This window comes from Portunus trituberculatus, chromosome 29 (assembly GCF_017591435.1).
Source record: "Portunus trituberculatus isolate SZX2019 chromosome 29, ASM1759143v1, whole genome shotgun sequence".
Lineage (NCBI taxonomy): Eukaryota > Metazoa > Arthropoda > Malacostraca > Decapoda > Portunidae > Portunus > Portunus trituberculatus.
In genome coordinates, this window is record NC_059283.1 from 11,340,945 (window position 1) to 11,355,944 (window position 15,000).

The following is a 15,000-nucleotide window of genomic DNA, read 5'->3' on the forward strand; positions in this document are numbered from 1 at the left end:
CGTACTGTGTATAATTATGTATTCCTTCCTCCCTCCATGGCCTTACCTTTGCCAGCCTCTGTGTGTTTGCTCCGATGTGTCGACTGCAATCATAGCTAAGTGCACCACACACACACACACACACACACACACACACACACACACACACACACACACACACACACACACACACACACACACACACACACACACACACACACACACACACACACACACACACACACACACACACACACACACACACACACACACACACACACCTTAAGGACACAGATGGAATTCTGTTGTATAAGTGATGGAATGCTTAACGGGAGGCAACTGGGAGAGAGAGAGAGAGAGAGAGAGAGAGAGAGAGAGAGAGAGAGAGAGAGAGAGAGAGAGAGAGAGAGATTGTGTAATTACCTAATCTTCTCTCCATGTTATATGATGGATGATAATTAATAGTGTTTGATGAGACATAATCTTAAGTTATTATCATTTACGTAATATCACCAACATTTACGTAATATCACCAACATTTACGTAATAAACTATACTGTCGCTAATTCGCTATTCAACTTTAACTTATTTGTACGTTTTTTTCTCTCGTTTTTCTCATAATTATAAGGTCACTGGGTTTATGGAATGATTAGATGCTTGTTTTTTACCTGTCATCATCACTCATTCCTGCATTCTCACTCATTATTGTGTTTTCTTCAGCAGTTTCCTTATTTACAGTGACTCCTGAACGCTTCCCTCGCTTCAGTCCGATCCTCTTCTATTTATATACGAACTGGGGAGAAAAATTGATGTGATTGGAATTGATGGTGTAAAGAAGCGCAAGGTATTCTAATTTTGTAAGCTGTTTTATATTCTCCATCATTCAGTCTTGTTCAATGGGTTTGTCTTTCTGCCGGTCTCAATGTCAAGTGTTTTCTAGGCGATGAGACAAACACTCGTGGCTTCCAGCAGTGTCGATGCCCAGGGTTGAAAGTATCGAGGTTTTAAAATTTAGCCTCTAGTAAAACTTATCAGCAAAATACTCCAGGTGTGTGATATCTCTGCAATGCCTCCTTCTTGCTCCAATGATGTTTTTTTGTAAATACTAGACATTATGTAGCACTGTTCGCCAGGGTTGCTTAGTAAAGGTGTCCAGTTCTGAGTGAAAATATTTCTTCCTTTTTTACATAAGAGTGGAAATCCGGCATAAAGCAACAGAAAATTAAAAAAACCGCCCACTTAGTTGCCAGCTCTCTTACAGGTCTGATAGAGTTAGCCAAAGACAGGGACAAATACCTTGAAATTTGAAAGTGTTAGAGAAAGTTATGTCTCTTTTTCCCTACGTTTTCATCCGCCACAAATTCCACCACACGTCAGTTCTCTCCCACCTGCAGCCAGTACTCATAAAAACCACCCTCGCCTCGTGGCCTTCACCTTGCATGCTCCTTCCACACACAAGCGAGCTGCCTTCCAATCATGCACACCCTCTCAATATACAGCAGCCCTTCTCTTATGGACTCGTTTTGCGCTAGCCAGTCTCACCAATCTCTGGCCAGCTGCCTCACTCCTACACCAAGCTCTCCCTCAGACACGACAGATCTCCTTCAATCAATCCAATTTCCTCCCCTGTACCATACCTTTCGTCTCCCAAGCACGGCAGTCTCTCAACAGTCTCTCCCACGCACTCACGCTTGCTGGCTCATGAGAATTATCTGGGCATAAATGAATCGTGATCTCATATCCAATCTTGACTCGTTCCGCTTTGAAATCCGCGTTGCCTCTTCCTCCATCAAGTCGAATTGTCTCACTATGCTACATGTGCTTAACTTATCACCGTTGTCCAGTTATCGGTGTTATTCCTCCGTATGTTAAAGGCACTGTAAAACATGTCTCCATTTTCACTGTGTGCTGCGAAAGGGAAACACTGACGAGGGCAGAGAGCAAAGGGCTGGCCATTCACCCGCCTCGATTTATCTTCTTCCTCCCTCCCTCAAAATAAATAAGTAAATATATACGACGTGGAAATATATATAGACATTGACATTTTCTCTATTTATTTTTTTGTCGCTTGAAATATATTTTGTCGTTTTATTTGAGTATTGTGTTTGTGTATGTTTATGAAGGCCATTATGGTGGGGAGTGGTTATTTGTGTGGAGTGGATCGTGGAAGTGGGTTTGTTGCTGGTGGTGGTGGTGGTGGTAGTAGTGGTGGTGGTGGTGGTAGTAGTGGTGGTGGTGGTGGTGGTGGTGGTGGTGATGGTGGTATCTGTGGTGTTTTTGTTGTTGGTATTGTTTCTATTGCTACTGCTGCTGCTACTGCTGCTGCTGCTTTTGGTGTTGCTTTTATTGTTGCTGTTGTTTATTGTTATTATTATTATTATTATTATTATTATTATTATTATTATTATTATTATTATTATTATTATTATTTTTATTATTGTTATTATTATCATTATTATTATTTTCATTATTTTCTTCTTAAAATTCTTTCACTGCTATTATGGAGCATTACTACTGCTACTACTACTATTGTCATTACCACCATCACTACTACTACTATTATTACTACTACTACTACTACTACTACTACTACTACTACTACTACTACTACTACTACTATTATAATTTTTTCTTATTGCTATCATTATCATTATTATTATCATTATTATTTTATTATTATTATTATTATTATTATTATTATTATTATTATTATTATTATTATTATTATTATTATTATTATTATTATTATTATTATTATTATTATTATTATTATTATTATTATTATTATTATTAACATTATCATCATTATCATCATCATCATTATTATCATTGTTATTATTACTGTTAATACCACCACCACCACCACCGGGCGCCCTGCCATCGCTGGTGTCACTGTGGGCGGGTCTTTGTTCGCGCGGGTGGCAGGTATTCATACAGTAGCATCGAGTCGTATATTTCCTCGAAGTGTGCGCCTTTCCTCTGAATAATATGTAAGTTCAATCTGTATAATGTTCCTGGCTTGAAAGGCTTCCCATTTCAAGGATCATGCCTGTCGGTTTCTTTATTCTCCCGCGCTGTGTCTCTCCGTGCGTGCCTGTCCGTCACGCTGCACGCCTCTGTGGCATCAAGGGTCGTATACGCAAAGACTTTACTCTCTAACCACGACTACTTCTTAAAGCCACAGAGATAACTGGTTGGGTTCTGAAGATACGATTTTCTTTTTAATTATCCAGAAATCACGTTAATTTGTCACTGCAACCATTAAAACACCACGTAAAAAAGTGTATCTTTACCTAGAAACTTTAAAAATGGTGGACGTGCGCCATGGAAGTGTTTTGGAATAGGAACCTCAAGACTCACGCAGGAGGATTCACCCGCCTCGATTTATCTTCGTGAACCTCGAGACTCACGCAGGAGGAGCAGCCCGGGAGTCAGATACGCTTGAGTCATAACACACGCTTTAGTGAGTCAACGGAAATGAAAAATGGTACGCTGCTTTGAACGCCGAGGATTTTATTTATTTTATTTTATTTTAGTGTTTGTTTTATTAGATGTCAAAATCTTATTACAGCATAGTTTTTATTTTATTTTTTGTAATGATAACGCACGTGTCTTATATGTGTATGTATTTTTTAACTGTTTTTTGTATTGTTTTAATATGGGGTTAGCTGAATCATAGGAAAAGCAGAGAGAGAGAGAGAGAGAGAGAGAGAGAGAGAGAGAGAGAGAGAGAGAGAGAGAGAGAGAGAGAGAGAGAGAGAGAGAGAGAGAGAGTATTTTCTTGAACAACTATTTATTCATTTTTTGCATTATATATTTATTTATTCATTAATTCATTTGTTTGTTTATCCAAGGCTTTATTCTTTTATTCATATATTCACATTCGTTTCTTACTTAACTGCACAAAGGAAGGTAACTAAAGAATTTCTATTTTATTTATTTTATCTATTTAATTAATGTATTTATTTATTCATTTACTCATTTATTTGAATAGAAAATAAATAAACAAAAGAAGATAAGTAAATAAAGACAAACATCAAAACACGTAGCTTAACCCTTTCAGTACCATGACGCGTTTTCATAGTCATTCTTGTTACTATTTTATATAACTTCAGAAACTCATGAAGGGGATTAAAATAGTGAAGACTGTGGCAATTAATCATCTGACCTCCATAAACGCTTCCTAATGTCAATAGAATAGTTTAATCGTACACAAATCTCAAGGTAAAAATGTGTCCCAGTTAACAAATCAATGTAAACACTCACACGTCTCCTTGTACCATCAGTAACATGAACTCAGTGACGCGCGTAAAGGTTGAATTTGTCCTGAGTAGAGTGATATATTATGCCTTGACGGACGCTTATTTACCGAGCTTTTGATCCTGACACACGAAAGTAATCAGCTCCAACATTCAGAGTCCATTAGTAGCACGCAGCCGCCGAGCCTATCCCTCTGGACTTCATTAGTACGGAAACCTCACCTTTCTGATGCCTTTAGTCAAGTCCCTCCTCCTCTTCCTACTCCAGAAGTTTATCTTGAGAGTCTTGCGTAACTTAGAGCCTTCTGCGCCTCCCTCGAGTGTTTCAGTGACAGAGACGGCCAGCAATTTTACTATTTCGTGTTTTTTCTCTCCATTTAGTCTGAAATTCCCTGAGTTATTGATAGTATGCTAATTAATGTTGACCGTCTTATAATTTCCTGATTATTGGGTCTAAGCACACTAAGGCAATGAAGATTAGAAGAGAACGTGAATACTTTTCTATATTTTTTTTCTTAGAAGCGCTCTGGTCAAGGACAACAATAAGACTGAAAAAAAAAAAAATGAAAAAAAAGTCCCACTCTAGTTGCCGGTCTCGAGAGAACAGTGTGAAGGATTGTTTAGTATCTGAGGCGTGGCTGGAGGCTATTCCCGTCTCTTACTCGACTTGTGACTAAAGCTACTTATCTACACCAGTGAGGCTCAAAATACAAGTTCTCTTCCCTTTACTAATCCTGTTAATGAGGGCAAGACATTTCTAACTGAGCAACCATCGACAGTTTTAAAGGGAGGAAATAAAACTATAGACTCAATGGTCCAAACTAGCATTAACCATTAGCTGACAGAGACACCTTTCTATATTATCTTCATATTTGCACCTGACGACGGACGCTGAAAAAACTTTGAGCAGTCGAAGGGTTAAAGGGTTCTTATATAATTAGGGTTCGTCTGCAGCTCCGTGAGGTTCTCCAGGCAAGGTACTCCGAGATAGAACATTTTAGTGGTGACCTTTAGTGCTAATAAAAAAAGTAACTCGTTATCCTCCTCTTTCTACTTTTGGGACTCATTCTACGAGCTTTTCATAATTAAGTTTTCCGTGTTGCAAAGGCTGTACTGCGCCTCCCACACAGCCAGTGACCTTGGGAGCCAGACACACAACGGCAACCTTCTTCTTACGCCTCCTTCAGAAACTTTGTTATATAATTAAGACTTTTTTGCTCCCTCAGGTATTACAGAACGGGAACTGAACCTCATATTTTCCTGTGAGACTTTGATAACTAAGCTCCTTACCACACACACACACACATACACACACACTGCTCTCTCTCTCTCTGTATAAGAACTCATTAACAAACAAAAGCTTCTTCATCGCCTCCCGCAGGTCTCGTGGATCAGACACCGTGACCTTCATGTACTGACGGTGAGCTCCTTCACTTTCACCAACGACGAGAGGTTTTCCGCCCACCGGGACTCTTCCACCGGCGACTGGGTGTTAGTGTTACGTCACCCTCAGCCTTCTGACTCCGGGTACTACGAGTGCTCCATCTCCACCAAGCCTGTTACTGCCATCAGCGTCAAACTGGAGGTCGTGGGTAAGTACCTGGAAGAGCCAACAGGGACGTGATAGGTGTAGACAGGTGTAGGGGGCGTCGGGAGGGTGGGAGGTGTTAGGACTAAGGGGAATCGAGTAAGGGGAGCAAGGAATGTCAGTTTACTCGTGCGGCGATGGCAGTGAAGGGAAGGTGAGAGGTAGGAGATAATGAGGAGAGGAAGGAAGTGACAAGGGGAGGGAGGGTATGAGTAGGTTGGGTAAGGAGGTGTGGAGATGACAGGCAGGACAGGTGATGATGATGGAAGGAGGTGGTGGTGCTAAGAGCTTAGTGCACACACCACCTGAGGGAGAGAAGGCCGGGGAGGAGGGAAGGGCCGGGAGAGGGAAGGATGGAGGGAGGGAAGTGGTAAATAGAACATGATAGATATGCATTACCAACCATGTCCCTTAAAACAATGGAAGGATAATTGTGTGTAACTAGATTCATAACAATAGATCTCAATAGAAACCACTTAACACACACACACACACACACACACACACACACACACACACACACACACACACACACACACACACACACACACACACACACACACACGGGGGAGCCTCATAAAGTACATCCATTGGGCGTTCTTCCTCTTAACTTTCCCTCCCGGTATACTTGTAAAGAACAACAAAAGTTTTGAGAAAAGAGACAGCGGCAAGCAAAAATGAAATCGAGGAAAGGATATATGATAGTGAAGTTATAACAAAGAACAAGGTGTGGCTCTCTCTCTCTCTCTCTCTCTCTCTCTCTCTCTCTCTCTCTCTCTCTCTCTCTCTCTCTCTCTCTCTCTCTCTCTCTCTCTCTCTCTCTCTCTCTCTCTCTCTCTCTCTCTCTCTCTCTCTCTGGTGCATTGATTCCATTTGGCGCTTGATATCAGTTCTAGAGAGAGAGAGAGAGAGAGAGAGAGAGACAGAGAGACAGAGACAGACAGTGAGGGGCAGAGAAAACAAAAAAGAGAAAGAGAAAAAAAGGAACAGAAAAAAAAGATAAAAGAATAACAAGCAGAAGAACAAGACACAAGGCACAAGACAAAAGACACATTCACAAAACCAAACCAATAAAAGACCTCCCCCAAAAAAACTTCCCACAAAAAAAACTTAACCTCATTCTGCCTGGATAGATGAACCGTGTCTCTTCACCTTCGCAGTTCTCATCGACGGCTGGAGACACTAAGCCGGATTTGTAAATTTTTCCTTCGCCTTCGTTCCTGTCTGCATTTCAAGCTTTCGCACCTCCTCCTCTTTTGTTACCTGAAGGCACCAACCCACCTGGAAGCAATTACTCTGGAAAATTGCTAACTCGTTCCGATCAAAGAAGCCAATGAACTTTCAGAGAGAGAGAGAGAGAGAGAGAGAGAGAGAGAGAGAGAGAGAGAGAGAGAGGGAGGGAGGCAAAGAAACAGGAATGGATTGATAGATAGATGGGTATAGGATAGATGGATATATATATAGAATTATTGATTATTTGGTGTATAAAAGTGAGAGAGAGAGAGAGAGAGAGAGAGAGAGAGAGAGAGAGAGAGAGAGAGAGATAGAAGATACATACATACAGAGATTACATACACACATTCACACATAAACAGAACGCATCCCTGGAAATTAAAAGGATAAGTTACCACAGAAATCTTTGCCTTGCTCTCAAAATCAAAATAAGCATCAAAATCCAGTCATGGAAATAGGAACCTGCAAAAACGTCAGGTACCAAGCTAAAAATAAATAGATAAGTAAATAAAGAAGAAAGGGAGACAGAAAAAAGCCTTGAAAACTAAAAATTATTCATTCATTCAATTTCCAACCAAAAAATTAAATAAATGAATAAGTAGAGAAAGAAGAAAGGGAGAGAAAAGACCTTGAAAACTAATCATTGCTCAGTCATTTATTTTCCAACCTAAAAAATAGATAAAAAGAAGAAAGAGAGAGAAAAAGCCTTGAAAACTAAGCATTATTTTTTTTTCCAACCTAGAAATAAATAAATAACGAGGAAAAAGAGAGAGAGAGAGAGAGAGAGAGAGAGAGAGAGAGAGAGAGAGAGAGAGAGAGAGAGAGAGAAAGCAGTGAGAAGTAACCATTATTCATTCATTCCTTTTATTTATAGTATTGGATAATCTTGTAGTCGCTTCATAAAAGAGTACAGGAGGATGATTTACCGGCGAGGAATCCAGCAAGGCGGTCATTCATCCTTATTTCAGGCGGCGAATCATCTTGTATTAAAACCGCCTTAGGAATGTACGAGTGCTGAGCTGGAGAAGATTGAATAAGGAACACGATCTTTGGTAACGAAAATATACTATAGAAAAGTCTCTCTCTCTCTCTCTCTCTCTCTCTCTCTGTGTGTGTGTGTGTGTGTGTGTGTGTGTGTGTGTGTGTGTGTGAATTACGATGAGGGATTATAGCGATGGATTACAAGCAAGAAATACATGGATGGCAAGCAAGAGAGAGAGAGAGAGAGAGAGAGAGAGAGAGAGAGAGAGAGAGAGAGAGAGAGAGAGAGAGAGTACCTGAGAACCCGGCTCGGTGACACACAAGATTTTCTCAACAAAAGAAGCCATTTACCACAACTCCAGGAATAATATTCTCAAAGACCACCAATCCTCTCAAAACACTCTCCTTGAAGCGACACGAAGTTATAAGAGTGCTTTTGTGGCTCTACTGACAGATTAACACTATTTCTACATTATCAACAGGAGAAGCACTCTTGAGAACTGTGCTTATCATCTTTGTGGCCTTTAAAGATAGTCGAGGTGAGAGAGCCAATGTAAATGCTAGTCTCTCTCTCTCTCTCTCTCTCTACGAGGAAAGTACTGGGGAGTGTTGGCGCGGCTCAGTTCACACAGGACAGGTTACGTAAAGAGCCTGTCGAGCGAGCGTGAAGTGCGAGGATTTGGTGCGCGTGAAGGAAAGGTGGTGTTGGCTCAGCGGTAAATCTGCCACCATCCTCTCTGTGTGTCCTGGGTTCGAGTCGTGTTGATTTTGGAGTTTAACTAGGTAGATATTCTATGCGTGTGTGTGTGTGTGTGTGTGTCTTTTGCTATTGTAGTAAGAATTGTTATGTTCGTTTATCCATGGCGTGATTATAAAGTCCTGTTTTGTTGTGGAGAGAGAAGTAATGTTAGTTTATCGATGGTGTTATTGTAAAGCCTTCTCCTAGCTAGTCCGTGTTACCCAGTGTTGTGTTCTTAGTTCTTACGCTGTACAGTACTAAGGTGAAGGAATGACTGGATAGAGTAAAGATAATTCAGAGATCTAGCTAGAAAATGTGCAAATCATAAAGAAAAAGAGATACAAAACTATTCCTTCTTTCCTCCGTACAGTGCTAAGGTGACGGACTGAGTGGTGGAGTACACATAACTAACTAGAGAATTTGTAAACCATATAGGAAAGGAAATACAAAAACTGCCCTTTCTTCCTCTGCATAGTGCTAAGTTGACGGACTGAGTGGCGGAGTACAAATAACAACTAGAGAATTTGTAAACCATATAGGAAAGTAAATACAAAAACTGCCCTTCCTTCCTCCGCAGTGCTAAGTTGACCGACTGAGTGGTGGAATATAAATAACAAGTAGAGAATTTGTAAACCATATAGGAAAGTAAATACAAACACTGCCCTTCCTTCCTCCGCATAGTGCTCAGGTGACGGACTGAGTGGAGTACAAGTAACTAACTAAAGAATGTACAAATCATAAGGGAGATACAAAAACTGCCCTTGCTTCCTCTGTACGGTGCTCAGGTGACGGATTGAGTGGACTACAAATAAGTAAGAATGTGCAAATCATAAAGGAAAGGAAATTGAAAAACTGTCCTTCCCTCCTCTGTAGAAATCCCAAGTATTCATCTAACGTCCGTCCTCTGAGTTTGTTGTGAGTTTTGACGTTCACTGGTGTTCTTGTATTTAATTTTGTTGGTTATTAATTTTACGTGATAGAGGATTTTTTCTTTTTTCTTTTTTAGTTTTGTCAGTTGTATTGTGGTGAAGTCGTCCTCTCTTCAGTCTGTCTCATGGATCTGACTTCATTTTATTTATTAGTTTTACGTGATGGAGGAATTTATTTATTAATTTTTTTTATTTATTTACTTATTTTTTTTCCAGTTTTGGTGAAATCGTCCTCTTTTCAGCCTGTCTCATAGGTTCAACTCCATTTTCTTTCCTCTTTCTAGATTGTTATGTGAATGATAGTAACTTCCAGGAAAGATTATTTATATTATTTTTCTTAGGAAAGATAGTAGTAAGTATTTCTCCCTCTTGTCTTTGTGTCTCGGGATGCAACTTGATGTTTCAGAATACAATATTTTGCAGGTAATTTAAGACTCTGCTTACTGACGATCGTAACAATAAATTCCAGGTGTGATACTTACATGTAGCTTACGAGGCAGTAACTTCTGGTGTCCCCTGATTGACTTGAATGACAGTAATAAATCGCAGTGCTACTTATACGTGTCATACAGTAAGACCAGTACTTCTGCGTACTGCTGGAGTAAGCACACTAGACACTCAGCTACTCTTACCATGTCCTGGCTCGAGTAACATGAGGCTTGTGAGTGGCGCCAAAAAAAAAAGAGAGAAATGTAAGGGAAGGTAAAAGTCGACTCCGTGTGGTGAACGAAACGTGTCAGGTGGGAGAGAGGAAATGCCAGTTGGGGTTATTCTTGAAGTTTTTGCCCCATTGAAGTAGACAGTTGTGGTCAGGGAGTCAGCTCAAGTTAACCACACCGAGACCCTGAACTGATGAGGAATTCCACCTGTGTTTTCTCGCATTCGGGTACGAGTGTGGGTCTTGATGACTTTGATCTCTGTTCTGAAATGCTCTGCTCTCTCACCTCGATTATTTTCAAAGTCCCCATCGATGATTTGCCGAGTTCTCAACACTGTTTCTATTGATGGCATTGTAGATGTCGTGTTAATTTGGTACCAGATCCGTAAAAATACTCTTAACGCTTTCAGTACCATGACACGTTTCCTTATTCATTCTTGCTTACTATTTGGTGATTTTCTACAGCTTCAAAAACTTAGGTGGGGATTAAAATAGTGAAAACTCTGACCATTAAACTTCTGACCTCCATACACCCTTTCTAATGCAAATAAAATCGTCCAATACCATTCAAAACTCAAGGTAAATATGTGTCGAATTACTGAAGTGGTTAAAGATACGTGTAATTATAACAAGAGCCTTTTGAATGAAGTTTGGGGTGCGAGAGGAAATGTTTCAAAATATGGTCCTAAGAGGCAGTGTTGCGTGTAGAGTTTGTATCAGTGTGCTAATGTCAGAGATTGTGATGTGTGTACCAGTCTATCGAAAGAACACGTCAGATAGAAAAGTGATAAATGCATATGATTAAATGTTAACGTTCATATTTTTATTTCATTTATTAATTGTGAACCCTGAAACATTTTGTATAGAACTTTTTCATCGGATAATTCTTTTGCTTTTTGAAATATTTACTTGATGGAAAGTGATTACATACATAAAAAAAGAATCACTGAAAATAAGTGTTTTTATTTTTTATCATTATGTGCTTCATACTAAAACATTAAAATATTTCCCATGTACGAGTTATTGTTTAAATATGTCGTTTCCTTTTACAAAATGATAATCTGCTGACAGATTAGTAAATAAAGGAAATTAGATTATAGAAACGTTTGCCACTTTCTCCTTTCTATGTCATTTCAAAGCCTTCGGTACCAGGTCGCGTTTCCATATTCATTCTGCTTAATATTTGGTGATTTTATACAGCTTCAGAAACTCATGTGGGGGGATTAAAATAGTGAGGACTATGGGCGTTAACCTCCTGCCATCCGTAGACCCTTCCTAATTTCAATAAAATGGTCTAATCATAAATAAATCTCTTGGTAAAAATGTATCCCACTATCAAAGGGTTAATTTCAAGACTCATTCACAAACCAACAAAACACTAGATTAATCAACTTTTTTAACAATTTCATTACTGCTCACACACTTTCCCTTACTCACAAATCACTCTGAGGTGTCTCTTTGTCCAGCAGCCATTTCTAGACACTTCATCAGCTACACAATGGAAGATGTGTTGCTCTAATCCTCTTCCTTATTCATGGTTCCTCATGTAACTTTGCTCAGCCATTGTTAGTGTTGTGAAGTAATGCATGTTCCCAGTACAAAGGTTAAAACGCTCGCTAGAAAATTTCACCACCACATGAGATTCAAATATTTCGTGATTTAAAGATCATATGAAGTTTAAGAAGATATTCGTAATGACACATCCTCAAATTTAGATAATCTTTTTAACCTTATCCGTACTGGGACACGTTTTAATCTTTAGATTTGTGTAGGATTAGACCCTTTTATTGACATTAGAAAGGTCTGTGGAGGTCAGAGTATTAATGGCCACAATTTTCACTATTTTAATCCCCCACGTGAGTTTATAAAACTGTATTAAATCATCAAATACTAAGGAGAATGAATATGGAAACGTGTCATAGTACTGAAGAAATTAACAAGACTTATTTGCAGACTGGCACCTTCATTGAATCTATTGTTTTCCATAGCCTTTATGTTACCGTATGCATGAAGAGAGACGTTAACAAATCATCATTAGCGATTCACTGCTATTATCTCACCAGGTGGTCTTTTCTGGGCTATATTGAAGCGTGGGAAGTGTCTCTCATTAACAGAAGGGAACAAAAGGTGAAAAAAACACCAACAGACCTACTGACTTAAACGAGGATGGTTTTATGCCTACGCCATCACTACAGGACAAAAGGACACATAAGTAAAAAAAAAAGATGCCTTAAGGTGAAGAAATAACAAGTAATAGGAAAGGTTGTAAGGGAAACATTGTACTCTAATGCTGTACAGAAAAAATGCAGGTATGTAGAATATATTAATTAAGACCGAGTGTTTAATAGAGTACCTTGAAAAGAAGTAAGGACAAAAAGACACTAAAATGGAATAAAAAGATGCAGTAAGATGAAGATACAAAAAGTGATAAAAAGGCTGTACGAGAAACATTGCACTCTAATTCTGAATACAAAAAAAGCAGGAATGAAATATATTAGTTAAAACGTCGCGTGTTGAACAGAGTAATATGAAATGAAGCAAGAATAAAGAAAACGAAACGAGGAATGAAGTACTGTAGATGCGTAGAGCAGGAAAGAAATGTGTAGTTAGAATTGAGGAAATAAATCGAAACAAATGCGTGAGAAATAGAAATACAGGTTGTGGTGGTGCCTTTACTTTGCTTTCCCTTATATGTTATTGGTGACTTGTCCAGAGCCGCGTCACCCTTAAGACCCTCGCCCCATGAACAGACACCCCTGCCGGCCACGCTCCCTGGATTCTGTTTGCCCTTCCTCCTCCTACTCCTTCTCCTCTTCCTCTTCCTCCTCTTCCTCCTCCTCCCTCTGCTCCTTCTTCTATTTCTCTTTCTTTTCTTTCTTGAATTATCTCCTGTTGCTCTTTTCCTCCTTTATCTGTCTTATTCTTCATCTCCTGCTGCTTTTTTTTTATTTTCTCTTCTATCTCCTTTTTCTTTTTTCTCTTTTTCTTCTTTTTCCTTTTTTTCCTCCTCCTGTTCTTCTTTCTCCTTTTCCTCCTCCTATTCCTCCTCCTCCTATTCCTCCTTCTCCTCCTCCTCCTCCTCCTCCTCCTCCTCCTCCTCCTCCTCCTCCTCCTCCTCCTCCTCCTCCTCCTCCTCCTCCTCCTCCTCCTCCTCCTCCTCCTCCTACCTCCTTCTCTCTGGAACGAGTTTTATTCTTGCTCTGTCAATAAGTTCTATTCCTCCTTTTTCAATCCCTGAGCCAAGTTTGTGCATTGGTGTTGTGGTGAGTTTCCCTTCCTCTCCCTCGTGTATGTGTCTTCCTATCACCTCTATTATATTTCTTTTTGTTCCTCAATGACTGTGTTCTTATTTGTTCCATCGATTCTTCTCCTCGTATTCTGGGTGTAAATTTTTCCAAGTGTTATTTCTTCTCGTTTCTCCGTCTTTGTCTTTCTCTCTTGTCTTTGTGCTATTTTTTTTTATCAAAGTGTGTGTGTGTGTGTGTGTGTGTGTGCATTTGGTTGACTGTTTCTCCTTGTCGTCTTTGTTTCAGTTTGTGTGTGTTATTCTCTCTCTTTTTTTTTTTTGCCTGCGAGATGCTGCCTACCTGCTCTCTCTCTCTCTCTCTCTCTCTCTCTCTCTCTCTCTCTCTCTCTCTCTCTCTCTCTCTCTCTCTCTCTCTCTCTCTCTCTCTCTCTCTCTCTCTCTCTCTCTCTCTCTCTCTCTCTCTCTCTCTCTCTCTCTCTCTCTCTCTCTCTCTGTGTGTGTGTGTGTGTGTGTGTGTGTGTGTGTCGTTTATGTGAGTCATCAGATCTATCACGGTATTAAAAGTTTGTAAATCCATTTTTATCAATCATTATTTTGAGGATCCCTCCGACTGTTTCTGTATTTACGGCTTCCTGTGACCTGAACTCTTTCTTTAGGGAAGTTTAAAGACAATTACCCTTAAATTTTTTGACGAACGTTCGTGACACTCTGTGGATGGAAACCTGAGAGGGCCTTTTCCTTTTGTCTTTTTTTTTTTTTTTTGTCCTTTGCAGGTATAAAATTAAATACTTTCTTTTCTATTCCATTAATTGTGTAGTTTTGCATTGTTTTCATGAAGTACTGATGTCTTTATCATTTTCTTCATTTCTCTTTTGCATCTTTTCTTTTCTTCTTCTTCAAACAAATATACCTTCATGGCTAACTATCTTCAGAACTTTATGCTACTTAATCCAAAGCAAACTGCACCTTTCTCCAATTCTTTCCTGCTCCACACATCTATATTATTTCATTCCTCACTTCATTTTCTGTATTTTCACTTCATTTCCCCGTGGCTGCTCACCTGTCCGCACCTTAATGGGTTCATCTGCATATTTTCCAGCACAAACTTTACATTTTCCTTCAATTTCCTCGTGTGTGTCTCTGTTTCCGTCCTTGACACACACATTCTTTAATTTCTCCCCTGTGGCGTTGCTTCCCCTTTACGCGCTTACCTGAGGCTCAGACCCGCGGATTTCACCAGTGAGGGGAGAAGAGACGACCTGAGGGAACTGGGCCTTGCTGATTGGCTGATATACTACTTAGGGGCGGAGGAAGTGATAGGGGAGAAGTAGCAGGAACAGAAGGAGGAGGAGAAGTAAAGAGGGAAGTAAGGGGAGCCGAACTTTAA

General features: G+C 39.7%; 1 protein-coding gene across 1 annotated transcript in view; it reads left to right on the plus strand.

The window, feature by feature from the left end:
* The window catches only part of LOC123510631 (hemicentin-2-like), a 245,769-nt gene that overhangs the window by 182,545 nt on the left and 48,224 nt on the right, over positions 1 to 15,000 (plus strand). The window contains exon 4 of the mRNA XM_045265926.1: positions 5,620 to 5,830. Coding sequence (XP_045121861.1) covers positions 5,620 to 5,830 — 211 coding nt within the window. The remainder of the gene's footprint in view (positions 1 to 5,619; positions 5,831 to 15,000) is intronic.